Below are 26,223 nucleotides of genomic sequence, written 5' to 3'. Positions count from 1 at the left end.
CTGTTATAAAATATAAACCAATATCTATCCACCCAAATAATTATTAATATAATTAAAAAGTATAAAATATTTTTTACTCTTTTGATCAATTAAATGTCAAACTCAAACCCTAGCCGTTTATCTATCGGGTCATGTGAATAAACCCACACCCAACCTATTTATAACTTGGGTCGGGTTCAGATAAAATAAATAGGTTTGGGTCAAAATTTGCCACTATTGCTTAAACATAGGAGGTTCAACCCGATTCCAAGTCCAATGTAGATTATAACAATAAATATATCATTACTTTTATCTTTATTACAAAATTATTTTAACTAATTATTTTCCTATTATAACTTTTAGGGACCTAATATATACTTGATTTATTGATTAAATATTCTAGGTATGATTTAAGCCTTAGGCGTAGTCTATTCTCTTGTACTCCTGTAACTTCTAGTAATCACAGTTCTTGATGCGTGGGGCCGGGGGGGGGGTTAGCGGGAGGGTGGGCATCGGGTCGGGTTTTGTGGGGAATCCGACTCCGACCGGAAAAAATGGGGGCGGGGCGGGGATAAAAAAATAAACCCCGTTGGGTTTCGGGTGGGGGACTGAATCCGACCGGCGGAGATTTATACCTGACATACCCCCTTTTATTTTAAAATGATATTAGTTTAATAAACAAAATTACGTTAATTTTTAATTTTATTCAGAGTATTTATGGAACAAAATTTTTATTTTTAAAATACTTTTTACTTGGATGTTTATACCCTTTAATTTTAAAATAAAGACTAATTGCTTTTCCTTCGTTCAAAGAATAAAAACTTGTAGTTGAGGGTAATTAGGTAATAAAAAAAGGGGCTCCGAAATCGAAGCCTGGATTTTTGTTCCCCTGAATCCCGGCTTCAGATCTAATTTCTTTCGGTCTCTCGAATCTCTCCCGATTTTTCTTCCCCTGAATCCCGCTTTCAGCCCCAGTACCGTTGAGTTGCCGTTGGTGGCTGAATACCAGCCTTGCCGTCACCGTCTCGTCGTCGACTCATCGTTTACCAGACTCGTCGCCGTTTCATCGTCGGCGCCGCCAGTCCAGGACATAAACGGTAAGTATTTCAGCCATCACCTGAGTATTCTATCTTTTTTTTTTTCGATTTTTTTTATCTTTGTTTTTATTTTTAAATGGCTTTGTTAGTATCGTCATTTGATTTCTGTTAGTGATTAGTTTAGATTGATCTTTTTTTTTGTTGGGTTATCCTTTTGGGAACGTGGGAACGGGGCGGGGGCGGGGTGGATTATCAGGGGAACGTTACGGGGACGGGATCAGGTTCGGGTTTTAGGAAACGCGTCCCCGACCCGACCCGACGGCCTCAAGGACTTGTGAGTCTTCCCTTTTCTAATAGTCGTCTACTAGCCTCTTTACTAGTGATAAAAAGTAGGGAGAGCCTTCCCACATCCGTTCCCTTATTTGTCTTAGTGTGTACATATAGGGAGGGCATACCCCTTTGTTATACAGATAACATGAGAGAGGACATGCAATCATGGCCTTTTTTTATTTTTTAATTATTAGTAGATAATAATTATTTATGAATAATTACAAATAATTTACTTTATTTTATGTTTACAATAATTGAAAGACTAAATTGCCCTTTAGATTTCAATTATACAACTGTATATAGAATTTTGACATCTAATAGAATGTGACTACAAATACAACATTTAAGGAGGTCGTATTAAAAAAAGTATCAATAGGTAGTTTATATAAATTTTTTTAAAAAGTCGGTCCCCCTCATAAGTCATATTCTTTAATCAAAACTTTTTAAATAAAATGATTTTAAACACAATATTTGTATAAAAAATTTCAAACCTAACTGTATAATTGAAAGTGTAGTAAACAATTATGCTATATCGTTAATTTTTTTAATAAAATAAATAAAACTACTATAAATACTTTTCATTTCAATTATTATCGTTTTTTACGTCACAAAGGGTAATTTTTTTCAATGATGTGTGTGAGAGTAGTTTTGTTTTTCTATATGTTATAATATTCGAAACATCAAAGATCATAATATTCCCTAGTATCTATAAAAAAGTTGTAGTTAAAAATTATTATTTGGCCTCTGTAACTATTATGATTGTACCTAAATGGTAATTTCTTAATGCAACCACCTCCAGTGTTATATTTGTAAACAAGACATCATATTTCTAAATACAATTTTATTGGATCTTGTACCGTAGGGTCATTTTTTTGGGATTTTAAGTACTGATGACACATTCTACAATCATCATTGATCAAGTACAGTTCAGTTAATAGTTTTATATGGCAAATTAAAGACTACTATTAGGTTAACAGTTTTTACGGATATTTATTTTTATTTTTTCAATTTTACTTTTTATTTGTAATCAAACATGATAATTATAGTTACAATATGTGTTCACTATCACTTTCTCTGTGCAACAAAAGAAGTGAAGAACCTATATTTTAGTTTATCTTCTCTTTCTTTTTCAAATCATCTTCCATTTCTCACAATCTCTCTCACATACACAGCTACAATGAGATGATGGAGCAACTTGATTTAGTTCTTTTGAGGCTATAGGTTATTTTGAGACTACAGTAGCTAGAGCATTGAAGAATGGCAAGCCCATAGAGGCTATAGGTTATTTTGAGGAAATGAAAGCATGTGGAGTTAAACTTGATTTAGTTGCATATAATATTGCAATACGGGCAGCCTGTATGAGACTAGATTCAATAAAGGCATGTAAATTGTTGAAGGAAATGAAAGGTTTGGGCTTTGATCCTAACGTGGTTACTTATGAAAATGTCATTGGGGCTTGTGTCAAGCAGGGTTGTATGGAAGAGGCTATAGCAATGAGGAATGAAATGCTAAAACATGGCTATCCACTAAATGTGGTGGTTGAGACAAATCTTATGAAGGGTTTTTGTCTCCAGGGAAAATTAGATAATGCTTTGGACCTAATCTCTAACATGGCTAAGAATGGAGTTGAACCGAATAATGTATCATACTCTGTTTTAATTGAAGGTTGCTGTAGGAGAGGAAATATGGAAAAAGCATATGACCTTTATAAGCAAATGAAGCAGAAGGGATTGTCTCCAAATGTCTTTAATATCAACGAATTAATTAGAGGATTCTTGAGACATGAAAGGCGGTTGGAGGCCTCCAATTTGTTTGATGAGGCAGTAAGCTCTGGGGTTGCCAATGTTTTTACTTACAATAATCTCATATACTGGCTTTGCAATGAGGGTAGGGTTAGAGAAGCTTGTGATTTATGGGATAAGATGTTGAATAAAGGTGTGGAGCCAACTGTTGTCTCCTATAACATTTTGATACTTGGTTATTGTAAACAGGGGAGCATTGAAATTGCAAAAGATGTGTTTTCAGGAATGCTAGAGAAGGGCATTAAGCCTAACGTTATCACATACACCACTTTGATGGATGGGCATTTCAAGAAAGGCGAGATTGAACAAGCATTTGAAATGTACAACCAGATGGTTGGTTTCGGACTTTCTCCAAGTGATTTTACTTTCAATACGGTCATAAATGGACTTTGCAAAGCTGGGCTAACATCAGATGCAACTAATATTTTGAAGAAGTTTATGAATGAGGGCTTTACTCCAATGTGTATGACTTATAATTGCATCATTTGTGGTTATATGACAGAAGGGAACATCAGATTGGCGCGGGACACTTATGACCAAATGTGCCAAAATGGAATTTCCCCAAATATTGTCACCTACACTTGTCTGATTGATGGATATTGCAAACATGACAATCTAGATCTTGCTTTGAAAATGCGGGAAGAGATGGAAAGCAAGGGTCTTGATTTAGATATCGCTGCATACAATGCCCTTATTGATGGATGTTCGAAGAATGGAAATATGGAAAGTGCACTTGGGTTTCTCAGGGAACTAAGTGAAGTAGGTTTGGCTCCCACGACTGCTGTCTATAACAGCCTGATTTGGGGTTATTGCAATCTAAATAATATGAAGGCTGCATTCGGCTTGCATAAGGAAATGCAAAAGGAGGGGATTCCTTGTGATTTAGCTACTTATACTACATTAATTAATGGTTCACTGAGAATTGGCAATGTAGTCCTTGCTTTGGAGAAGTATGCAGAAATATTGAAAAATGGGATTATACCTGATTTTATTACTTATAGTGTTTTGATCAAAGGTCTTTGCAATAACGGAGAAATTGAAAATGCAAGGAAACTATTCGATGAATTGAGTAGAAAAAATATCCTCCCTGATGTTTTAGTTTATAACTCGTTGATTGCTGGGTACTTCAGAAGAGGAAATGTGGACGAGGCTTTCCAATTGCATTATGAGATGCTTGACAAGGGGCTTGAACCTAGTGCCGAGACATATGATATTCTAGTAAATGGAGGATTTGAAGGCAATGTCTCCAAGCCTGATACTTAAGTGTACCCATCACATATCAAAGTAAAGCAGAACTTATAATTCCATCCAATTGGGTTTTGGTCTCGAAATGAACACCTGTGGTACTCAAGCTTATTATTCTCATTATTCTGTTCCGGTTTCTCTGCTGTCCTTTTCACAAGGTACTATAAACTGTGATTAGTCAATCAGAAGCACATTGTTGATAATCCGGCACAACTTCCTTCACTTCCTGGGTCTTGATTTCAAGGTGAGACTATATTTTACATTGTTGTTTCTTTTAGTAATTTAGTTTGAAGTAATTGATTGGGTATCCTCAATTGAGTTTTAGGATCTATAAAAAGATAATGTTCTGAAATGAATGTTTAATTGAAGAGGCAAACTTGCAAGATATTGCATGTGTAAAAGGGAAACATTGGTATGGTGATTCTCAATAAGTCGAATGAGCTGTTTTATGATGATATTTTTTCTTATAACCTATGTCAGTGTACTCCAGAGTTGAGGATCTTGTGTTTTGCTTATAATGATAAGTTTGCTTATCAAGATATTGCATGTGCTATGTGTATAGATTCTTGTTTGGATCTGTCATAAAGTCTGGAACTCCCATCAGATCTCATCTTCTTATCTTCAAAGAAGACAAACGTACTTTTTTCTCTTGTTATAGGCCGAGATGCCAAAAATTTTAACAATAATGACAGATAAAAAATATGAGTCTGGACTCTGGTCTGGCTTGCTTCTTTTTTATGAATTTCTGGACCTTGTTTCCTCTCCACACCCTGCATTGTTAATTGGAGGAACTATGTTACTCTTGTACCTTACATTTGCCATTGCTCCAAATGGAGTTATGGAAGTCTGGTATCAGAGCGTACGTTGCAATCAATGGCTTCCACAAGTGGAGAAGATGCTTCAAGAGGCAAAGATCAAGTAAGTGATGTTAACTTTCGTTTTTCTACTATTGAACATCGTTTGGACAGTGTTGAGAACCTTTGTACGAACTGGGAGGAATTCGTTCAAAAGACGATTGAGGAGCATCAGCCAACTCCGAATTGGCTGAGAGGATTTGAGGAGGACGTCCATTCGGCCATGGCTGTCATGAGGATGGAGATGGAACGATTGGGGAAGGACGTCAAAGACCTCTCTGGAGAGCTTGGGGCAAGACTCACTTTGTGCGAACGAGCCTTAGCAAATGGAGGGGCTGTTCACACACAAGCAAAGATAAAGGTGCCCGAACCGAAGTCTTTCAATGGAAGGAGAGACGCGAAGGTCATAGATAATTTTCTATGGCAAGTGGAGCAATACTTTCATGCAAGCAAGCTCACCGACGAGCAAGCTAAGGTTAGTACGACTGCCATGTTCCTATCCGATGATGCTATTCTTTGGTGGAGAAGACGTATGGGAGATGAGCAAGAGGGAGAGGACCCCGTCCACACTTGGGAAAATTTCAAGAGAGAGCTACGGAGGCAGTTCTTTCCGGAGGATGTCGAGTACCAAACAAGGAAGGAACTACGTGCATTGACGCAGAAAGGTACTATTAAAGAGTATGTACAATCCTTCACTTCTCTTATGCTTTGTATCTCCAACATGACGGATGAGGACCGTCTCTTTTCCTTTCTTGTTGGCCTTCGTCTATGGGCTGAACAAGAATTGAGAAGGCGAGAGGTAAAGACACTAGTTTCAGCGTTATCTATGGCTGAAAAGTTAACCGAATACGAGAGGAGGAATGATTCGGTTAACAAGGTATCTAAGGAAAATAATGGTAAAACAAATTTTAAGAAGAAGGAGAAAGGGGAGAAGAAGTCATGGGTAAAGGATACCAAGGCTAGGCCGGAAGAGAAGAAGAGAGGGGACAAACAGAGGAAGAAGGTTCATTGTTTCATATGTGAGGGAGAGCACTATGCGAGGGATTGTCCTAAAAAGAGACTCCTCAATGCCGCTCAAACATAAATGGACAATGGAGGAATTGAGCCTAAGATGGGTTCTCTAACCCTTCTCAATGTTGTTGTCCGTTCCAAGGAGGAGAAGGCTGCTCCACTTCTGGTAAGACCCTCAAGAGAACTTCGTATATGTAACACTTGTTGGACATGCTGTTAAAGCAATGGTGGACACTGGCGCCACCCACAACTTCCTTTCGGAGGAGGAGGCTAGGTGCCTAAGGATACGAGGAGAGAAAGATGGGAGCAAAATGAAGGCTGTAAATTCTGCTGCTCGTGAAGTCCAAGGTGTTGCCAGGAATGTCCCGGTGGTGATAGGCAAGTGGGTAGGATTTCAAAATTTTACCATTGTTGGCATGGATGATTTCTAGGTAATTTTGGGAATGGAGTTCTTCAAGGTTTGGTGGGGGTAGTGGGAATTATGGACGAGCAAAGTCCTTGTACAATTTCTGAAGTTGAGAACAAAGATGCAACAAACAAGGATTTAATGCTATCGGCCCTCCAGCTTAAGAAAGGTCTTAAGCAGGGCTGTTCTACTTACATTGCTTCTCTTTGTGATATGGAGCAGAATGAGGCACTGCCTACCCTAAGGAGATACAAACCGTTTTGCATGAGTATAGAGACGTCATGCCGGAACAACTTCCAGCGAGGTTACCACCTAAGAGAGGGGTGGACCATCGCATAGAGCTTGAACCCGGAGCAAGAAAGCCAGCACAAGCACCATATCGGATGGCGCCCAAGGAGTTGGACGAATCGCGAAAACAACTCAGTGAGCTGCTGGATTCTGGGTTCATAAAACCAAGCAAAACACTTTACGGGGCCCCTATACTATTTCAAACTAAGAAGGATGGAAGTATGAGACTATGCATCGACTATAGGGCACTCAATAAGGTAACCATAAAGAACAAGTATCCTATTCCCCTTATTGCTGATCTATTTGATCAATTGAAGGAGGCTAGAGTTTTCTCCAAGCTGGATTTGCGAAGTGGTTATTACCAAGTTCGGATCGCTGAAGGAGATGAGGGGAAGACTACTTGTGTAACGAGATATGGGGCTTACGAGTTCATGGTTATGCCCTTTGGCCTAACCAACGCACCAGCAACATTCTGCACTCTCATGAATGAGGTATTTTCTGAGTACATAGACAAGTTTGTCGTTGTGTATTTGGATGATATTGTGGTGTATAGCAAGAGTATGGAAGAGCACAAAGAACATCTTCGAAAAGTGTTCAAGAAATTGAGACACAATCAGCTATATGTCAAGAAAGAGAAGTGCTCCTTTGGGTTGCAAGAGGTGTCCTTTCTTGGACATTGGATAGGGGAAGGACGGATATGGATGGACAACAAGAAGGTGGAGGCTGTGTGTGATTGGTCTATCCCTACCAAGGTGCGTGAGCTTAGAAGTTTTCTTGGTCTAGCAAATTATTATAGGAGGTTTATCAAGGGTTTCTCAGCTATAGCAACCCCCTTGACCGATCTCCTCAAGAAGGACCAAAAGTGGCAATGGACGGACTCATGCCAAGGAGCATTCCAGCGGCTGAAGGATACCATGATGGTTGTACCAGTGCTTCACCTTGCTGATTCCAGCAAGCCATTTGAGAAAAAGCTCAGTCCAAAGCAGGCCCAGTGGCAAGATTTTTTGGCCGAGTTTGACTTTGAGATGATGTACAAGGCGGGGAAGACAAATGGTGCTGCCGACGCACTGAGCAGGAAGGTGGATGCACCTATCTCTTACGAGGAAGAGACCAGCCAGAGCTTGGTGCACATGGCGCAGGAAGGACCAGCACCATGCACGCATGCGGTAGAGGAGAAGACACATGCGGCTAAATCCCCGCATACCGCAGCAGACGGTACTTGCTTCATGCGCACCACGCGTGGTGCAGTAGCAGCAGTACACGAAGAGGCGCGCGGCGCAAGTGTAGGAGCAGGAGATATGTGCTTTGCGCAAGGCAAGAGCGCGCGCATGGAAGACCATCTTGGCGCAGAAACAGAAAATAGAACTTTGTGATTACAAGGCTTAGCAGCAATTACACAAGTTGGTACGGAGTTGCTAGACAAGATTCGCATTGGAATTCGCCAAGATGCCCAGGCTTACAGCATTGTACAAGCTGTTGCCTTGGGAGAGACGAGAAGATTCTGGTTTGACAACGGATTGCTCAAGACCAAAGGTAATCGACTTTATGTGCCTAAGTACGATAACCTACGGTGTGACCTTTTGAGGGAATGCCATGATACCTTGTGGGCAGGACATCCAGGTCAAAGAAGGACGTTGGCCTTGTTGTCTGGCCAATATTATTGGCCAGACATGGAGAATGATGTGGAGGAATTTGTGCGCACGTGTCTTATCTGTCAACAAGATAAGATCGAACAACGCAAGCCTAGGGGTTTGCTACAGCCCTTACCTATTCCACCGTGTCTACATTGCTTTCCACTCTACTTGCCGAAAGTTTGAAGCTATCACAGTCATCCAAATTCCTAATGGATGGCTTATGTAAGACTTTCACTATTCCTGCTCTTAATGTCCCATAAATTTCATAATTTTGTTTTTTTATTGTATTTTATGGCATTATTCTCATTATTCTCATTAATCTGTTCTTGTTTCTCTGCTGTCCTTTTCACAAGGTACTATAAACTGTGATTAATAAATCAGAAGCACATTATTGATGATCCACCACAACTTCCTTCACTTCGTGGGTCTTGATTTCAAGGTGAGACTATATTTTGCATTGTTGTTTCTGTTAATGATTTAGTTTGAAGTAATTGATTGGGCATCCTCAATTGAGTTCTGGGATCTGTAAAAATATAATGTTCTGAAATAAATGTTTAATTGAAGAGGCAAACTTAAAAAATATTGCATGTGTAAAAGGGAAACATTGGTATGGTGATTCTCAATAAGTCAAATGAGCTGTTTTTGCCTATAATTTCATAAAATTTTGGAATGAGCTGTTTTTGCCTATAATTTCATAAAATTTTGGAATGACCTGTTTTTGCCTATAATTTCATAAATTTTACTTGAAAATTACTGGAACTAGTTCATGGTTCACATGATGGTATTTTTTCTTATAACCTATGTCAGTGTACTTCAAAGTTGAGGATCTTGTGTTTTGCTTATAATGGATTAGTTTGAGTATCTTGTTTCTATGGAGCTTTCTGGAAATCCAGTTTCTTTTTCTTTTTTAAAGCTCTTCAAAATCAAGATATTGCGTGTGCTAGTATTATGTTTATTGTTTGATTGCTTTCTCTCCGCCCACATTTCAATGCTTGCACCTATTAGTTGGTATGTATAAAAAAATTTTTCTCTAATTGATTCTGGGTGGAACAGTATTATGTATTTGATGTATCTAGTTGGAGCTGGCATGATTGGTCAATGGTTACCCAGTTGGGAAAAAAAGATAGTTCTACTATCATTATTGGATGTTTATCTTCGCTTCTACTACCAAATTGGTTTTTTATGCCAATCTTTAGTTCTTCCCTGCTTTAACAATGTTAAATATGATCATTTAAAAAAAAACAATGTTAAATTTGATTCATTGTGGTACAACTTGGATAGCTAAATTCCTTAATTATCATTACTCTTTTTCTTTTTATTTATTTAACTACTATTATTATCCTCGTCTTTCCGTTTGTTTATCCTCTTCATAATCTTATGAAAGGTTTAGCAATTTGGTGGTCTACATTGCTCTTGTTATCTAGCAAAGATTGACGCCATAACTTCACTGGAGAGTATTTATGTTAATATTGATGATCTTAACAATTATTTGTTGACAAAATTACTTATAAAAAATATTAAAGCCTTGATGAAGCAGGATAGTGATCTATTCATAAGAACCGCACGTGTGGAAGCTTCTTATTTTTTTCTTAAAATACAAGGAAGAGTTGAAAGAGAGAGATTAAGAGGGTGAGAATAAGGGAGAATGGAAGAAGAAAGTAAAGGAAGTAAAAAGGGGAGAGAGAAGAGGAAAGGAGAAAAGAGGAGGAGTTGAGAGGGGAAAGTGAGGAAAGAGAAAGTTTAGAAAAGATTTAACTGATTTCTTCCTTCAATCAACACCTTTATTTATACTTTTTTTAATTGCATTGTTATGAAAAACTTCATAATCAATTAGGATTACATAATTTACCCATGTTGTTTTTAGAGTGCTATCTGAGGTGGTTATCACCAAACTTCTAACTTTTGCCTGTCAAGGCTTTCCATCTTTTTGTTTTATGCGTTTTTTTTTTCTTTAACGCCATTTCTGCATGATTCTGCAGCAATGAAAAAGGAATGCTAGATGAATCAGACCGCTTCATGATGGTCCCTGTTGGTTTCATACTAAACGTGAAGGCAAATCGGTCTTTCCCTAGTCTTGATCCTCAAGAAAGACAATCGATTGCCGTGTATGCTTTGACAGGCAAGTGATATGCCTCATGGTCATGTAAGCTAATGGAATTGAAAATTTTAATGTTCCCTGCAACTAGTACTGAGCTAGTACAAGTGGAATGGATTGTTACTGAATGCATGTCCCTGTGCTTGCAGCCTAAGATTGCGGGCATAGGATTTTCTTTCTGGAGGGTGCACTTCTTCTAACTTTGACCTCTGGAAATCAGAGTTTTTCGAGGAAGCATTAGCCGAATCAAATGATTAGATCTCTATATTGTTTTTATCCACTTGACTTTGCTGTTTTAAGGATTATCAGTTTCAAAGAGCCTTCTCATGAGTTTCTGTAGAAAAATTTTGTTTGTTCAGATCCCTGTTTGGTCTCTTTCATGTAATACGAGAAACTTTTGTATCAGACTTGCCAAGCAGATTTCACTTCAATTATTGTGCAAGAGTTTCATAGGGGGCGAAGAGAAGAGAAGAGAGGATTATCAGTTTCAAAGAGCCTTCTCATGAGTTTCATGGGGGGTGAAGAGAAGAGAAAGAGAGGTTTCTTTTTTCTTGATTGGATGCCCATGGAAATGAGAGAGAAAATAGAAGAGAAATATAAATCTTGTTGGATACATTTGGGAAAAAAAATATTTAAAAATTTTGATGATTAATTTTTTTTCTTAAATTTCTATTCCCTCCTCCCCAACAATATTTCATTCAGAGAAAAAGTGTTTTACTCTCTTGTTTTTTTTTATCTTAATGATTATTTGTTGTCAAATAATCATTTTTTTTCTTGGAAATCCATCAAAATATTATAACAAAGAGATACTATCTCTCTCACTTTTTTTCTTTTTATTTTTATATTTTTTGTTTCTAGGTTCCAAATTGACCCTAAGTCTACATAAAATGATGTTATCATTCTTGGGGTTCATAATCTAAATGAAATCATGTGTGCTCATTAACCTCTCTTGACCTCACTGAAGAACCATTGACAATTGTTAGGCTTGCCCTTTTATGTCGAGTTGACCACTTGTGATATTAACTAGCAGAACACCCGCGCGTTAACGTAACTGGGACGCTGTCAATCTCGTTGTCGAGGAGCGAAAATCAATCATAGATCTGCTTCTGCTATATAATCCCTTCCGAAGGCTGAACAAGATCCCCGTTCTTGCAATCTGATCGATCTCCTCGGTGACCTTGTTCACGCTCTTATGGGGGAAAAGCTTGTCGCGTCTGAAGTAAAATGATAGATTAAAAAACGAGCGACTAGCTATGGCTAAGGTGTTGAACACTGTACTTGCAAAGTTTTCTCGGATGAATTTTACTGTTCTTGGAGACCATAGTTTCTGAAGGCAGGAGACTGCTTAAAACTCCTCAAATCCTGATATGGAAAATGACAAGAGTTCAGTGTTTCCAACAGTCTCACTCCTAGTTTGTTTCCCTGCATCTCATCTTTCTATGCATTTTTGTTCTTTTTTCTGTGGATTACATCATTTTATGCAGTTTGTACTTCCAAGGGCCAGATATATGCATCCAAATTGGTGAAACTATCCAGTTTGTTCTCAAACTGGAAATTTCAGAAGTCATGATTCCCAGAACATTTCTGATATTAAAATGAAACAATCATTTTCTCTCAGAATTGAAATCTCCAAGCAGGAATATCTATGCTCAATAGCATTACTTCCAAGATGATTGAAAACATAATTTGACATACAATGATTAAACCAATTTCCTCTCTCATTCTCTCCTGCTCTCATAATCTTTATATAATTACCCTTATGTGTGTTTTACAAGTAGGTGACACCATCTCCCTGTATAACTTCACCAATTTGGAAGACAGTGCACCCTTCAGTTCCTTCCTCCAGTATCCTAGCAACAGTCTCTGGGCTAACGACAAGAACCATGCCAATTCCCATGTTAAATGTTCGCCTCATCTCAGCCTCTTCAATTCTTCCCACCTGCAATAACAATAACTAGTAGGTCAGTAAAATAATACCCAGCGGACAAGATTAATCAACATTATCATGAGTACAAAATTTAATTCAAGTTGCCCCCTCTCATGCATGGATCATGCCATTTCACAAACTTCGATCTGTTTACAGTGAAAAAAAAACCCTAAGAGATGGCTTTTCCCTCGGGGCATAAGAACCTCCATCATTTGAAGTTGATTATCAAGGTTGGCATCCACCAAGCTGGCTAAAGATTGAGCATGCCAATTACAGACTTTATGATATCCTTACCTCTTGAATCCACTTGAATACAGGAGGGACTTCCCAGGAACCTTTGTTGATGATAGCTCCAAGGCCATTTGGGAAAACACGAGGTATGTTGTCTGTAAACCCACCACCAGTGATGTGGGCTATCCCTTTCACACCCCCCTTTCCAATTATGTTCAAAACCTATCGTGGAAACAAAAATATGTCAAAGTTTCATCATGAAGCAAGAAGATGATTGATGTTGTTTTACATAGAAGAATGAACAAGAATCAAGAACACAAGGGAAATTGCCAAGTGAAACTAACCTGCTTAACGTAAATGGTAGTCGGGGCCATCAAAGCTTCACCTAAGGCGATTGACTTGCCATTGTTAACAGGTATTTTGTCGTTTAAAGAAAGGCCACTTTGAGCTACCACCCTGCCCCGAGAATGACAATAATTATTTTTCTAGGGATATTGGGCAACCTTTCAAGCCAAAATTCTTTCACTTTTAAGATAATAGAAAGAAAGATTTTTTTGTTGAAACACAATCTAACCTTCTAACAAGAGAAAATCCATTAGAATGAACCCCACTAGATGAAAGACCAATTAAAACATCTCCAGCTACAATGTTCTTTCCATCAATGACTGAATCCTTTTTGACAATGCCAACAGCAAAACCACTGAGATCATATTCTCCTTCTGCATAGAAGTCTGGCATTTCTGCTGTCTGAGAATCAAATACAGTTTGTAATCACCACAAGTGGATTCCACCAGAAAAAAATAAGGTTTCCTTTCTATTGATACTAGAATACGAACTGTAAATACTATGAGCAACGTACTCCATATTTCCTCAAGTGAGTTACATAAGTAATTAGTGAACCAAGCAGTGTTATGGAAACAAAGCCCAAGCAAACAGTTGGGTTTTTGCAATCTTGACACTGATTAAATTATCCACTTGTACACCATAAGCTCAAGCAGGAAAAAGAAAAATTCTTTGATGGAATATCCAATTGGCATCTATATATGTGCAACTTTACACATAGAGCCAGTGCGTGTTACAATAACATCTTTTTATTTGTAGAAAGAAACAAAAGAAGCTTTTTGACAAAGCTTCAATCTGGTTGTCATACCTCCCCTCCTAGTAAAGCACAATCCGACTGTCTGCAGCCATCAACAATACCCTTAATCACCTGAAAATAAAGAAATTTGCTCAGAATGTTTTATGTTTCAAGAAGTTAGGAGTTCAAAAAAAGTAATAATATAAATGTTGTATCTTTCGAAGCTCCAATATGAAGTGTTGTATACTTTCAATTAAATGAATTGACTTTAATACAACTGAGGGAGAGAAGCATCAACCCATCAGGCTAGGCAGGGAGTAACTTGAGCCTCTGATACAAGAGGAAGGGCATCACCCACTACAATTTAATCAGGAGACTCCTTCCTTTGCTAAGGGGTTGAATGCTGAATTGCAGACCTTAGAACATGCCACCGTGAGATGTCTAGGGGGGACATAAAGCCTTGACTTCATTGGTGGTATGATCTGCTCTTAGACATCTAAGAGATAACTAAAGAACTGCCCTCCTCAATTATAACAGGATTGAAGAAACCTTTGGAATATCATATCATTCCTTGAAGGAGAGCAGAAATCTCTTATTCTGCTCAATCAAATAAGCATACTGGATAAGAGAATGCAACTAGCAAAGACCCTGAATGGTCTCGAGTAATACCACTAATGCCCACTGGACAAAGGCTCCAAAGAAGCTGCCATCAAAGTTTAGCTTCAACCTCCCATTGGGTTGAGGGTTTCAGTAAGTCAAATGCAATTAATAAATTATACCTTTTCAGCAAGATCAACATCTAGATGACTTGTAGCAAAATAATCAAGGAAGAATAATGGTCTTGCACCTGAAGTAACAATATCATTCACACTCATGGCTACCTGAAACATTTCAGCAGAATCTTAGTGACTTCAAACATTGCCCCATATTTTAGTATGCAAGGCCAGTAAAACAATCTTACCAGATCAATTCCAATTGTCTCATGGATACCTGTTGAGAATGCAAGCTTAAGTTTGGTTCCAACACCATCAGTACCAGCAACAAGGTATGAGTCTCCTACTTAACCAAAGGAGTCAAAAACCAGTCCAGGTAACACAACCGTAAATAAGCCAGTTATAGAGAACCAAGTAGCAAATAGCTTTTCAGATAATAAATGTTTCGGTGCACACACAAAATGCAGTGAACTGATATGCAGCTGTCTTCATGGAGCTTTCTTATACAAGCATTGAGCAAATGAAATGCTATCCTCCACTCCCCAACCCCATGAGAGAGAGAGAGAGAGAGAGAGAGAGAGAATGTGTCCCCCCTGAGATGGGTTTCAACCGATGCACAGAAGCCATCTACTAGGCCTAAGCAACCCATCAGAAAGTAAGCTTCTGGATGGACTACATGCCTGGCAGAAATCCAGCTCAGAGATTGTGGTTAGCCTAATGTATTCAACATTTTATGTCATATAGTGCCATGAAAGAACGGGCAAAGCTGGATATTTAGAACAGACAGGAAAATTTTACCGAGTGGGAAAAGACCTCCAAAGCCACCAATTCCTGATACCATTTTTGAGATCCTCCTAACAAGTTCTGTCCCTGCATCTATATCAACACCAGCATCCTTGTATGTCAAACTTTCACCTTTTCTAGCTTTGCCCTTCATACAAGATACCTCTGAGATTCTCTTCATCTTTTTACATCTTGCTTTTTTACCATTAGAATCCACAGTCAAAGAAGGTTGTGAGCCTTTAAAGAATGGTTGCCCGCCAATGGTGTTGAACGGAAGGAGTTTTGATTTATTAGTGACCGTGACACCAAAGAAGAGCTCAGTGGAAAGTGCAGAGCTTGTGTTCATGATGTTGTATGAGATGGCCAAGAATATGCCGGGGGGCAGGAAAGATAAAAGTTCAGAAGTTCGGACACGCACACAGAAATTTTGATATGGCAGAGCACCAAGCCCTTTGTCGCTCTAGTCCTATTTTGAAACTGTTGGCAGTCCCTACAAAACAAACAAACAAAAAAAATCAAGAAACAGAAGATTGGATTAGTTGAGAACCCCTCACAAAGAAGTTGCCTTTTAAACAATAACAGAACAAAATGAAGAACACTTGACACAAGGCAACCTCTACACCTAAGAAAAGTAGAGGGTGCCAACAGCTGGGTACTCCAAACCAATCAGAGTAAAACCATACAAATTGGTTACTAGTAGCTACTTACATTTATTGCAGGAACTTTCCGGTAATACCCATTAAAGTAGCAACACATTACCTCATATATCCAAACTCTAATGAGGTTATCAAATGAGCCAGCCAATACCCATTAGCATGCTATAATACAGTAAAATGACAACATTACCAGCTTAAATTTAAATATAAACGTCAAAGGCAACTTGATTCTTGTAATAAAATGACCAAATTAGTGATCAAGTACCTCTTTTAGCAGTTCACAAACATAGAAAAGAATAGTAACATATCTCAACAAAACAAGAGCCCTCTGAACAGAACCTTTTTTAAACTTTAATGGTCTTAACGAGAATGCACATATGAGTTGAACGGCAACAAAAGCATCGTAACCCGCGGTACAAGGTCAAGCATTCCTGCCAAGCATGAGGTTGATAGACAGACATGTTTAAAGAAAAAGAAAAAAACGGAATCTTGCGAATAAAAGCCGTAATTTAATCAAAAGGATACTAAAGACTAAATTCCCAGACATCATTCAACGACCTTTCGATAGAAAATCAATGAACACTCACTTGGAGTTGAAACTAAGACTAATAGAACTCGAAACGTTAAAACGAGACTAATAGCTCTCGTATATCTTCGAAGAGATGAAAAACAGATAGCATACCTTCCAGTCAACGTCTCTTTATAGAACTACAGACTGCAGTGACCGACACTTTTGCTTCATTAGAGGGCAAGAAATTCTCAAAAGCCGTGATATTCCGAGAGCAGAAGAAGCGGTCAAGATTTTTAAAGCGTTCCAGGCACTGCTGCGAGCAATCGCTCTGAGGTACAGACACCACGGATCGTCCCGTTGGCGCGCACCGGCAAAACGCTTGGAGGGGAGAGAGGAGAGATTCGATGGATCAACCGCTGTCCATCGGCTAGCTACTGCAGCAAAGCTAAAAGGGTCGTCTCATTTGGGAGAGATGTAATTTGAGAAATGCGAGGGAACGAGGAGCTTTGGGATTCTGTAATTATGTATATGAGATCCAATGAAACGAAGGGGTGCGTATAATTAATTAAGGGTAATTTCCGAATATGGTCATTAGATTCTATATTTTCTCTGACAGCTAAAAATTTGAATACAACGAAGACTACCGAAAAAATTATATAAAAAAAAGTTGACCAGAAGGAAAACGCAGGAAAAACCAGAATTGAACTATTGAGCGCCATTCAGAAAATTCTCGATCCGTTGCAGTAGCTGATCTGGAGGTAAAGCTCCTTCCTGAACATATGATATCAAAAATTAAAAAAACTGTCTAGCGGCTAAAGTTGAAGCATATATAAATACAGTTTAGGGTGATTTAAGACTTACAAATCGGTCACAGGGTTTACCCTCGCTGAAAATGATGAATGTAGGCAACGCCTCTATGTGGTATTGATTGGCAATGCTTGGGTACTTCTCTGTGTCAATTTTCACCACTTGAATCTTATCTTTTAATACAGCACCGACTTGGTTGAGAACAGAAACCATGTATTGGCAAGGACCACACCTGCAAATTGGACAAACAAGGTTGCTAATGGATATAACAGCAAGGCAGTGTATTAGTAAAACCAATTTCTAACTTCATGCGTATTCATTGGTCCTGATTTACAAAACAAAGAATGTATGCATCCAATTCTGATGCAATTGCCCATGGACTTCCTAGGCATTTTACATTATCTATGAACTAATTAAATTATAAAAGTAAAGTATTAAAGATAAAAAGGAAAAATGTGCTATTGTGCTGTAACCCACATCAAATAACAAAGTTCAAGCTTAAATTAAGCAATCTGTTCCAAAATGACATAATTGCTCACCAAGTAGCATAAAAATCAACCAGAACAGGTTTATCTGATTTGGCCAACATTTCATCAAAAGAAGAAAATGTTTGCTTTTTGGCTTGAACCTGCAAGTAGTAGGAATTATGTTAAAAAATGAATTAACCTACACACATCGAACATATCTGCTATTTTCATTTATACTTTCAAATAACATAAAGCATATCTGGTATCTATGTCATTTACACTGAGAAAAAAAAATTCCTGCTTTTGTTCAAAAATACAAAACCAAGAGAATACTTTTTGCACTTTCTTTCTGATGAAAATTTTAATTTTGCTCTTCAGGAAGCTATTCCATATAAAACAAAAGGTCTTATTATATGGCTAGCAAAGAAATATATTTTCATTTATATTTTCAAATAAAATAAAGGGTATCTACTATCTATGCCATTGACACAGTGAGAAAAAAAAATCCAAATTTTGTTCAAAATACAAAACCGAGAGAATACTTTTTGTACTTTTTTTATGAAAATTTTAGCCTTTCTCTTCAGGAAGCTATTCCATAGAGAACAAAATAGAAGAGGTCCAATAATATGGCTAGTGAAGAAGTAGAAGTTCACCACATACAATTAAGACTCTTTGATCAATGAGACTTTCTTGGCTATGAAGGCAAAACATTCTGTCTTTCGAATTTTAACATTGAGCAGGCTTATAGAGAAGAAATGGGCTGAAGATAAATAGATCTCCAACATGGCACCTGACCAAATCAGTGAAATTTACCAAACTTGATCCCTCAGCTCCATGATTAATCTTCACAAGCAGACTGATATAGACAAAAACATCCAATTTCCCATTTGTGGACCTCAATTGAATCTCAGGTGCAGTTCCATTAGCTTCTAAAAACTTGAACCTAAAGCAGGCATTTCACTCGATGCCCCACGAGTACTGTTTTATCCTGTCTCTTTATAATGACTATAAAAAAAGAGTTCTTATCCATATGTGGATTCTGGTAAGGGTATCTGATACTTAGTCTACCATTATTAAGTAGAAAAGATATAAATAAAAACCACCCACTGCCTGATTACCTTGTTACCAGATATCAAGAAGGGTAGTTTGTAAACTCAACCCTTCCCTATACCAACACAGTCACCTATTATGCAGAACGACAGATACATTTGCTTAAGGGAGTCTTAGTTTTATGTTCAATTACCCTTTTAGCAGTTTTAATTAGTTTTTAAGATTTTACCCATTCTGATTATAGCCTTTTAATAGCAATACTTGGCCCATCAAATTCTGCCAAGTCTTTTTCTTCCTTCAATTTTTTGGCTCTTAAGAAAACATATGGCTCAGCTACAAACTAAAAAACTCCTACAAGCAAGAAAGAAACACATTTATGGCTTTTTTTTGGTTTTCATCTCATAACAGAGCTAATCTTGTGATAATGCTGAAGCTTATCCATGTAAAAAAAAGTTTATCTTAATTTCAAAACTATTTTCCAGCAGAGAATACTTCCCAGGCTAATGGTTTAAAAAAAGAAGCAATCTAAGACATTACTCCACAACTTCACCTGAATGACAAAATCTCTTTCCACAGGCAGTTTCCCACAAAAAATTCTGGAATGGATCTGTAAATAAAATGGCAAATATGTCTTTGATCCTAGGCTTTCTCCAAGAACCATGTCATTTTGATTGCACAAAACCCAGAAACCTTTATTTTTGTCTGGCATTCGAGTAAATTTTCTTTCTCATTAAAGGGACCATGACTTCCACACATGCTAAGTGCATCTACACAAGTATTTGGAAGCCAAAGGAGGTGATCACATAAAGGTGAATTAAGAATCATAACAGATAACAGAGGACACAAGAGGCTTTCAAAGCAAAGAGAAATCTGTAGGACGGTTATTTCGATCATTGCTGATGGGTTTGTATGCAGGAGCATCCTGCAAAGTATGTATGCCATCGCAAGCTTCAGCTCCACAGGCTTCCAAAAGCTAAACACTAACAGGGACTCTGGATAAAGTCTTTCAAATGCAGGCTGTATTGTCAGAGGCCAAGAGGCAAAAATTATAAGAGCCTCCTTTCATCTTCTTCGAATACTGACATCTATAGCAGTTGAAGCCCAAGCTTTTCCAACAGGGGATGAAAGTTTCGTCTAAAATTCAATGGATGGTTCTGATAGCAGGAAGGTTGGAGAATTATTTGCACCTCCACTTAGAATCATTTCTACTATGAAACAAATATGCTAGCTAATTTCCTTTGAAGTAGGTCTTCAACAACTACTACTTGTGTTGGCGACCACTTCAGCCTACATTATATCCAGTACTTCATTTTCCGCGCATATGACCATCTCGTATTTGCTTCTCTGTCTCAAATGAAAACTCAACTATCATACCTTAAGTAACAGATTTCTTACCAAATGGTCTATTCCAATATTAGGTAGCCATAATACTCATTGGCTTTAAGGTGCAATTACATGCAAAGTTACTGATGTAGAGCATACATGATTCAGCCTTTTGCAGCTTAGCACTGACTAATGGCAGCGGTCACATTTTATACAATTGTCAAGGCAATTCTTATTAGATAATTTGAAGAACAGTGTCTCAGGTACTGTCATCTATAACATGCTTATCATCATATTTGGCTTCAAAGATGCTACAGAATAGTAGGAGTAAGGGAGACCACTATTGAGTCACTTAATTGCTATCATTTGGATATCAAGCTTCCTGAAGGGTTGGAGCCGGCAGCTAGCTGCCACTGATAAAGTGAATAGAAGCTAAAACCAACATTTAAGCATAGTAGTATTCAAAGTAAAGGAAGCTCACCTTCTAACAAGAATGAGAAACAATTTAAGGAGCTTGTGCTTAAAAAAGAGAATGAATCATGTTTCCTTAGCAAGTGGAAAAGAACACATACTCAACAGGACTGGGCAGTTAAAACACATTAAGTTATATCTATTGGGTTTACAGATACTCGTTGCCTTCTTGGGCCACAAATACTACGTTTCCCAGCCATTTCCTTTTTTTTTCCCATTGAAATCTTTCTTTATCATCAAAAATCATAAATTCAGTCAGAACTCAATAGGGAAGTCGTCGAGGTTGCGGACGGATGCAATTTTGTTTTTTTTTTTTAAAAAAAAACTGAATAGGGAAGTCAAATCCAAATAATCAAACAGAATGTTTACGTTTACGAAAAATAATTTAGACATTGTTTCAATTATAACTTACTATTTTAAGAAACCAACTGCAGGCGTAAAAAGTAGATAATTTAGCGAACTTAAAATAAAATCTAAGAACGCAGGAGCTTTCATAATTGATTAACCAGAACAACACAACTCAAGTTTTCTTAAGCAAACAGATTGGAATCTATATGATAAAAACGAAAGCAAATTAAATTACAGAGTTTCAGTGAAATTTCCCGCTCATCTCCAAGACAATTGCGACTACGAACACGACCAAAGAACAGAAACTTCGTTACAACCGACAACTAATTTCAAGACTCCGACCTCAGCAAAAGAAAATAAAGCGAGAGAGTAGAAAACTCACCCGAGGAAGGACTCTGCGCTGGGAGGAAACCTGTCGATTTCCCGAAGAATGACCTCGAAAGGGCAAGAATGGCAGCGAATTCGACCGAGATGACTTTGAAGTACTGAGAGTTACAGAACGATCGAGATTGACACAAGATATGGTCGCGGCTGTGGAGGAAATCGTCATTAGTTAGCCGAAGAGAGATGTCCGAAACGCCGAGGACGATATGACAGGATGTTTTTTCTTCTTATTTATCTTATGTGTCTATACCTCGATTTGTCCAAAAGGCTTTGGTTTCCAAGAAATGAAACATATTATGAATGAGAAGATGACAACCATGCTATCTTAATCAGTCTCTTATTTTAGCCTAAGAAAAATAAACATTTCAAATAAAATAGAATAATATTTTAATTTTTTTAAAAAAAGAAAAGAAAAGAAAACTATACAATGTTAGCTACAAATACTGTACGAACTTGATGGACCCCATCGGACCATGTCACGGTCCCGAAACTATATCCCCGTTTCGCGCCCTTGCCGGCAAATGTGACCTTGTACGACAGTCTCTTCATGCTTTCCGAGAAGACCAGCTTCTCCGGCGATACTTTAGCGATCAACCCCGACGGGTCACTCAAGCTCACTACGTACGTCCGTCCACTCGGGCCGACGTTGGTCAACGTCCGGGGGATCGTCATGTCGGGACGACGGGAGTCCAGCCTGGGTATGGAGATTGATGGGTAGTTGATGGTGGGGATGAGATCCTCCATGGACTTCTTGGGGCAGCCGTAGATGACGCCTGAGATGGAGCGTACTAGTTTCTCTTTGTAGCCGTAGTAGCAGAGGAAATTGAGATAATCTTGTGTGGTGGTTTCGTATACTAGGCCTGGATTCAGGGCTTTGTACGGGCTGATCTCTCCAGCACCCATTTCGTGCGGATTTGCGTACGCAGCCGAGCTGTTTGTTAGTTGCTTTCTCATGTTATCCGTCACGGTAGCTGCTCGAGGAAATGCACAGATGAGAAGATCAATTAGAATGCGTGAAATTTTTTGAACCATACTTATGCAGTCAAAGACCTGGGAAATTGGGTAAGCTGATGGAGCTGTTGGATTTGAAGATGAATTACCTGTTGTCATCAAGGCAGACTTGATCATGGAAGAAGTCCAGTTTGGTCGTTGCGATTTGATGAATGCGGCAGCTCCAGCGACATGCGGGCAAGCCATGGAAGTTCCAGATCGGATCCCGAAATGTGAAGGTTTCTTCCCCACAGGAATCTCCCCTGCATCCGCCCCCGGAACAGTTGCTGCTAGTATGTTAATCCCAGGGGCCATCACATCCGGCTGCGTCAGAAAACAAAACATCTCAAGTTAAGATGGATGTAATTCCCTAAGACATGCAAGCTTCATATCTGCATGCGTATGTATACATGTCCAGAGAAGGACACAGAAGAAGACCGAAACCTTGAGAATGGTTTCAGTGAGAGCTCCGGGACCTCGGGATGAGAAATAGGCGACAACAGGAGCAGGCTTAAATTTCTCCACAGCCACGGTTGGGAGAATCGTAGCGGTTGGGTTCCTGTTAGCACTCATCCGTGAGCATATTACAGCGTAAATTTCAAAATTTTGGTAAAAGATTGGGATTGAGTAGGCTTACTTGTTGGAAGCTATGTACTTGAGTATCTCGCCTCCAAAGGTATCTCCAACTTCAGAGAATGGGAAAGAGCCAGAATCAAAGGCAACCCCTTTCTCTACATCGTCGATCAAAATCATCCCTTTGGCTCCTGAGGTTTCTGCAACTAATTTCTTCGTCCGCCTCGACACTGTCGGATCGTTGTTGATGCAGACGACTACTCTTCCGGCTGTTTTCTTAAGATCTAATGATCCCGGGTAGCAGTTGCTGTATTTCAATCAAAATGATCAAATACTAGAATTAGATTCCAAATTTCTCACTCTTACGTCAAACTAACCAGTTTATGATTTCGCACTAGGACCAACCTTGCCTCGTTCAGAGGAACAGACTTAGCTGCAACGTCCCCTCCAAATCCAAGAGGATATGTCTTTGATCGAGTGAGATTCGCGAAGTTTATGGCCGTTCCCTGAGAGAGAGACAGACAGAGAGAGAAGCAAAAACGTCCATTAGGCCTCGGAAGTTTGGGTACTCCGACCAATCCGTCTATTTTTTTTTTTTACTTTTCTCTGCAAAGTACAGACGTCTCTAAGATCTCGTTGATGTCAGATAGTTACTTTGTTGTCTTACCCGGAATACAAGTCCATTGCCCAGAGCAATACTCGACTGGAAATCTCTATCAATATTGGAAGCAGCAACAGTAAAAATCCATGGAGCTGCATTTACGACGGTCAGGGGATCAGGCCCATCGTTCCCACCAGAACAAACCACGAGCACACCCTTCTGGCTAGCGTGGAATGCTCCGATGGCAATGGGATCACTGATGAAATCAGACTGAAAAATTGAGCTAATCCCAATGGAGATTGAGATGATATCAACGCCGTCTTTAATAGCATCATCTATTGCCTTCAATATGGTGGACCCTGAGCAGCCTCCCAGTGAGCAGGCTTTGTACATTGCAATTCTACTCGAAGGAGAGCCGCCCCTTGCCGTGCCTGCTGCGAGCCCGTAGTAGCTGGCGTTGTGGACCACAGCTCCGGCGGCAGTGGAGGCCGTGTGAGTCCCATGGCCGACCTCGTCTCTAGGCGAGCCGATGGGTTTGGACTGCTTCGCATTAGGCTGGAGGGAGTCATCGCGGATGTTGTAAGATCTTGCTCCTATCAGCTTTCTGCAATTGTGGGTATTGCAGGCATTGATCCAATCTCAGTCCCGTTATCTGGGAATACAGAAAACGATGAAAAAAAAAAGCATTTTGCATCTACTGATTTACCTATTACAGGCAGATTTTTTAAAATCAGGTGCTTCCATGCAAACCCCTTTCCATCTCGAAGGTATCTCCCCGATCCCTGTGTCATCGAAACTCGGCGATTCCGGCCAAATCCCTGATTCGACAAAATGGTGGATGAAATTATGTCATGGACCCCATTTTTTGACTTGTCATTGCCTAAAAGTCGATATCATAAACGAATATCTTAAACATCGATTGTACTTCAATGCAGTGTGGCAGACAGTTACTCCTAAATCTTCATTGATATCGGAATTCAACTCAAAATCATTTCAACGCCACTCGCTTCTGTTTTTCAAGAACAGAGAAAGAAAAACAGTCTGTGACTGAGCGGAGACGGTACCTGTGTCAATAATTCCAATTATGACATCACTGGAAACCTGTCGAGAAACTCCTTGTCCTTGAAGGGAGCGTTCTGATTTTGGCTCCAGAAAATTCCAAGAGCGCGTTGTATGTAGTTGAAGAACTGGGTCCCGGAATACCGACACTACTCCATCCTTTTCTGCTCAACAGAAAGTTATAAACTGATCAATTATAACAAGACGACTAAAGGGGAGATTAGCTTTCTACTAGTCTGCTCCAAGGCATGATAGTCCTTAAAATCATGATCAGCTCTTTCTGAATCGTCTAAAACTCCTGATATTTTGGTTGGGATATGGAGTTGCTGTGGAAAATGATTATTTGGGAGACAATTTGTTAAAAGCATTATTACCTGAGAGTGCGTTGGCTTCTTCCTCCGTAAGCATGGCGGAGAATCCGATGAAAGCATGATTGTAGCTGTGGATTAGCGATAATCTTTCCCTCTCTTCACTGTGACAGTAATAGAAGAAAGATACTCGAAGAAAGTTCTCAGTAGGTGATGAAAATTTAAGAACACGAAAAAAGTGGGTGGAAGGGGGTTCTTTTTGAAGGAAGAAGAAAACCTGGGTAGTATGGAAGATAGCATTTGCAGATGAGCCGAATCCAAGTCTTCGCCATTACTGTCGGTAGCACTTCCCAGGTAGACAACATAAGTCTGCAAATAATCAATAAAAAAACAAAAAAGCAGGGTTACGAATTGACTGTTTGCTCTGCTTTTGGTATACGAAGATGATACAAACAATCGAATTTTCCCATCAGGTCTCGTAATTTCACGCTATTCTACAGAAATAAAGTGTCGTGTTTAGGAATTGGCTACAGGCTAATCCAATAGAAGAAAACGAACCAAACTGAACGAACCTTCCGTTAGTAAAATAAAAACGAAAAGAGCAGAATAGAGACGATCTTTGCAGATAAAGAAAACCATAATTCAGTAGTATTTGATGGAAAAACTGAATAAGATGACTTTGAATTTGATCAAGAAAACCATTATCAGCACATCTACCTGAGTTGTCTGGTCTGCTCTTCCATGAAGACAGAGATAAAAGACTGTGAAAACGAGAATCCGAGGAAGGAGATAAGCCCTGGAAGAAGAAGATAAGACTAGTGCCCCCATGACTGAAGTGGGAGCTCACAAAGAACACAGATAATGCAACAACCGCTCCTGCAAGGTTCCATTTGTAGTGAGGTTTTCAGAAAAAGAGAACTCGATTCAGTGGGAGCAAAAAGTGCTCTTGATTCGTCGAAGATGTTTCAAGCAAGATATGATCTATCGAAAGTTTTTGCTTCCTTATTATAATTAGTACCAGTTAGCGAACTGCCCTGTTACAAAATTCTTTTCATTTATTCAGTTACTTTCCTTTTTTACAGCAAGGCCTTTCATAAACGAGGTAAAACAAAATGAAAACTGCTTCTCGAGGACACTAGGTATAACCTCTCTTCTGTGCAAAGTATTTTATTTTAAAGAGGTACTGGGTGTATGATTTAATGCTCCCAGGTCAGAAAGGTCCTCATAATTGAAGGCTTGTCGCAAATAGAAAAATGGCTATT

The 26,223-nt window shown here is 38.9% G+C and overlaps 5 protein-coding genes across 7 annotated transcripts; 2 read left to right on the top strand and 3 right to left on the bottom strand.

Moving 5' to 3' along the window:
* Window positions 1-912: 912 nt before the first annotated feature.
* LOC137955682 (pentatricopeptide repeat-containing protein At3g54980, mitochondrial-like) lies at window positions 913-11,296 on the top strand. 3 transcript variants are annotated; one of them, XM_068802743.1, is made up of 5 exons: window positions 913-1,076; window positions 2,519-4,637; window positions 8,940-9,025; window positions 10,566-10,705; window positions 10,831-11,296. In XM_068802743.1, exon 2 carries the CDS (start codon window positions 2,642-2,644, stop codon window positions 4,409-4,411), a length of 1,770 nt encoding a protein of 589 aa, XP_068658844.1. In that variant the 5' UTR covers window positions 913-1,076; window positions 2,519-2,641; the 3' UTR covers window positions 4,412-4,637; window positions 8,940-9,025; window positions 10,566-10,705; window positions 10,831-11,296. The 3 variants fall into 3 exon arrangements, with proteins under 3 accessions (XP_068658844.1, XP_068658845.1, XP_068658843.1); XM_068802744.1 differs by having other exon boundaries at window positions 10,566-10,729; XM_068802742.1 differs by having other exon boundaries at window positions 10,566-11,296.
* LOC137955253 (uncharacterized) lies at window positions 5,267-6,331 on the top strand. Its single transcript, XM_068802113.1, has one exon. The coding sequence runs from the start codon at window positions 5,267-5,269 to the stop codon at window positions 6,329-6,331; it is 1,065 nt and encodes a 354-aa protein (XP_068658214.1).
* A 964-nt stretch (window positions 11,297-12,260) lies between the features above and the next one.
* On the bottom strand, window positions 12,261-15,763 carry LOC137955338 (phosphoribosylformylglycinamidine cyclo-ligase, chloroplastic-like). The gene is made up of 8 exons (XM_068802238.1): window positions 15,429-15,763; window positions 14,879-14,973; window positions 14,697-14,798; window positions 13,990-14,049; window positions 13,414-13,586; window positions 13,184-13,295; window positions 12,903-13,061; window positions 12,261-12,620 (listed from the first exon to the last, which is right to left on the bottom strand). The coding sequence occupies exons 1-8, from the start codon at window positions 15,757-15,759 to the stop codon at window positions 12,450-12,452; spliced, it is 1,203 nt and encodes a 400-aa protein (XP_068658339.1). The 5' UTR covers window positions 15,760-15,763; the 3' UTR covers window positions 12,261-12,449.
* A 1,500-nt stretch (window positions 15,764-17,263) lies between these two features.
* Window positions 17,264-21,677, bottom strand: LOC137955343 (uncharacterized). The gene is made up of 4 exons (XM_068802247.1): window positions 21,429-21,677; window positions 17,927-18,015; window positions 17,442-17,619; window positions 17,264-17,351 (listed from the first exon to the last, which is right to left on the bottom strand). The coding sequence occupies exons 1-4, from the start codon at window positions 21,594-21,596 to the stop codon at window positions 17,286-17,288; spliced, it is 501 nt and encodes a 166-aa protein (XP_068658348.1). The 5' UTR covers window positions 21,597-21,677; the 3' UTR covers window positions 17,264-17,285.
* Window positions 21,678-21,751: 74 nt separating this feature from the next.
* LOC137955335 (CO(2)-response secreted protease-like) lies at window positions 21,752-25,908 on the bottom strand. The gene is made up of 11 exons (XM_068802235.1): window positions 25,679-25,908; window positions 25,239-25,330; window positions 25,028-25,125; window positions 24,659-24,817; window positions 24,301-24,412; window positions 23,661-24,198; window positions 23,399-23,499; window positions 23,058-23,300; window positions 22,865-22,979; window positions 22,531-22,744; window positions 21,752-22,401 (listed from the first exon to the last, which is right to left on the bottom strand). The coding sequence occupies exons 1-11, from the start codon at window positions 25,787-25,789 to the stop codon at window positions 21,851-21,853; spliced, it is 2,334 nt and encodes a 777-aa protein (XP_068658336.1). The 5' UTR covers window positions 25,790-25,908; the 3' UTR covers window positions 21,752-21,850.
* Between the last annotated feature and the right edge of the window lie 315 nt (window positions 25,909-26,223).

Source organism: Aristolochia californica, unplaced genomic scaffold, assembly GCF_029961685.1.
Source record: "Aristolochia californica isolate CCGP_79_NKW_82.1479 unplaced genomic scaffold, dmAriCali1.0.hap1 SCAF_2, whole genome shotgun sequence".
NCBI lineage: Eukaryota > Viridiplantae > Streptophyta > Magnoliopsida > Piperales > Aristolochiaceae > Aristolochia > Aristolochia californica.
The sequence above is the reverse complement of the archived record's forward strand: the minus strand, read 5'-3'. Positions and strand labels throughout refer to the sequence as shown.

Coding starts and splice junctions, on each gene's coding strand:
- LOC137955343 (XM_068802247.1), bottom strand. CDS start 21,596: ATGACGATTTCCTCCACAGCCGCGACCATATCTTGTGTCAATCTCGAT. Junction 18,016..21,428: donor AGCGCAGAGTCCTTCCTCGG/GTGAGTTTTCTA, acceptor TACTACTTGCAG/GTTCAAGCCAAAAAGCAAAC. Junction 17,352..17,441: donor GTAAACCCTGTGACCGATTT/GTAAGTCTTAAA, acceptor TCATATGTTCAG/GAAGGAGCTTTACCTCCAGA.
- LOC137955682 (XM_068802743.1), top strand. CDS start 2,642: ATGAAAGCATGTGGAGTTAAACTTGATTTAGTTGCATATAATATTGCA.
- LOC137955253 (XM_068802113.1), top strand. CDS start 5,267: ATGGCTTCCACAAGTGGAGAAGATGCTTCAAGAGGCAAAGATCAAGTA.
- LOC137955338 (XM_068802238.1), bottom strand. CDS start 15,759: ATGAACACAAGCTCTGCACTTTCCACTGAGCTCTTCTTTGGTGTCACG. Junction 13,296..13,413: donor GGATTTTCTCTTGTTAGAAG/GTTAGATTGTGT, acceptor TTCTCGGGGCAG/GGTGGTAGCTCAAAGTGGCC. Junction 13,062..13,183: donor CTACCATTTACGTTAAGCAG/GTTAGTTTCACT, acceptor TTTCCACGATAG/GTTTTGAACATAATTGGAAA.
- LOC137955335 (XM_068802235.1), bottom strand. CDS start 25,789: ATGGGGGCACTAGTCTTATCTTCTTCTTCCAGGGCTTATCTCCTTCCT. Junction 24,818..25,027: donor AGAAGCCAACGCACTCTCAG/GTAATAATGCTT, acceptor TCTGTTGAGCAG/AAAAGGATGGAGTAGTGTCG. Junction 24,413..24,658: donor AATTGGAATTATTGACACAG/GTACCGTCTCCG, acceptor TTGTCGAATCAG/GGATTTGGCCGGAATCGCCG.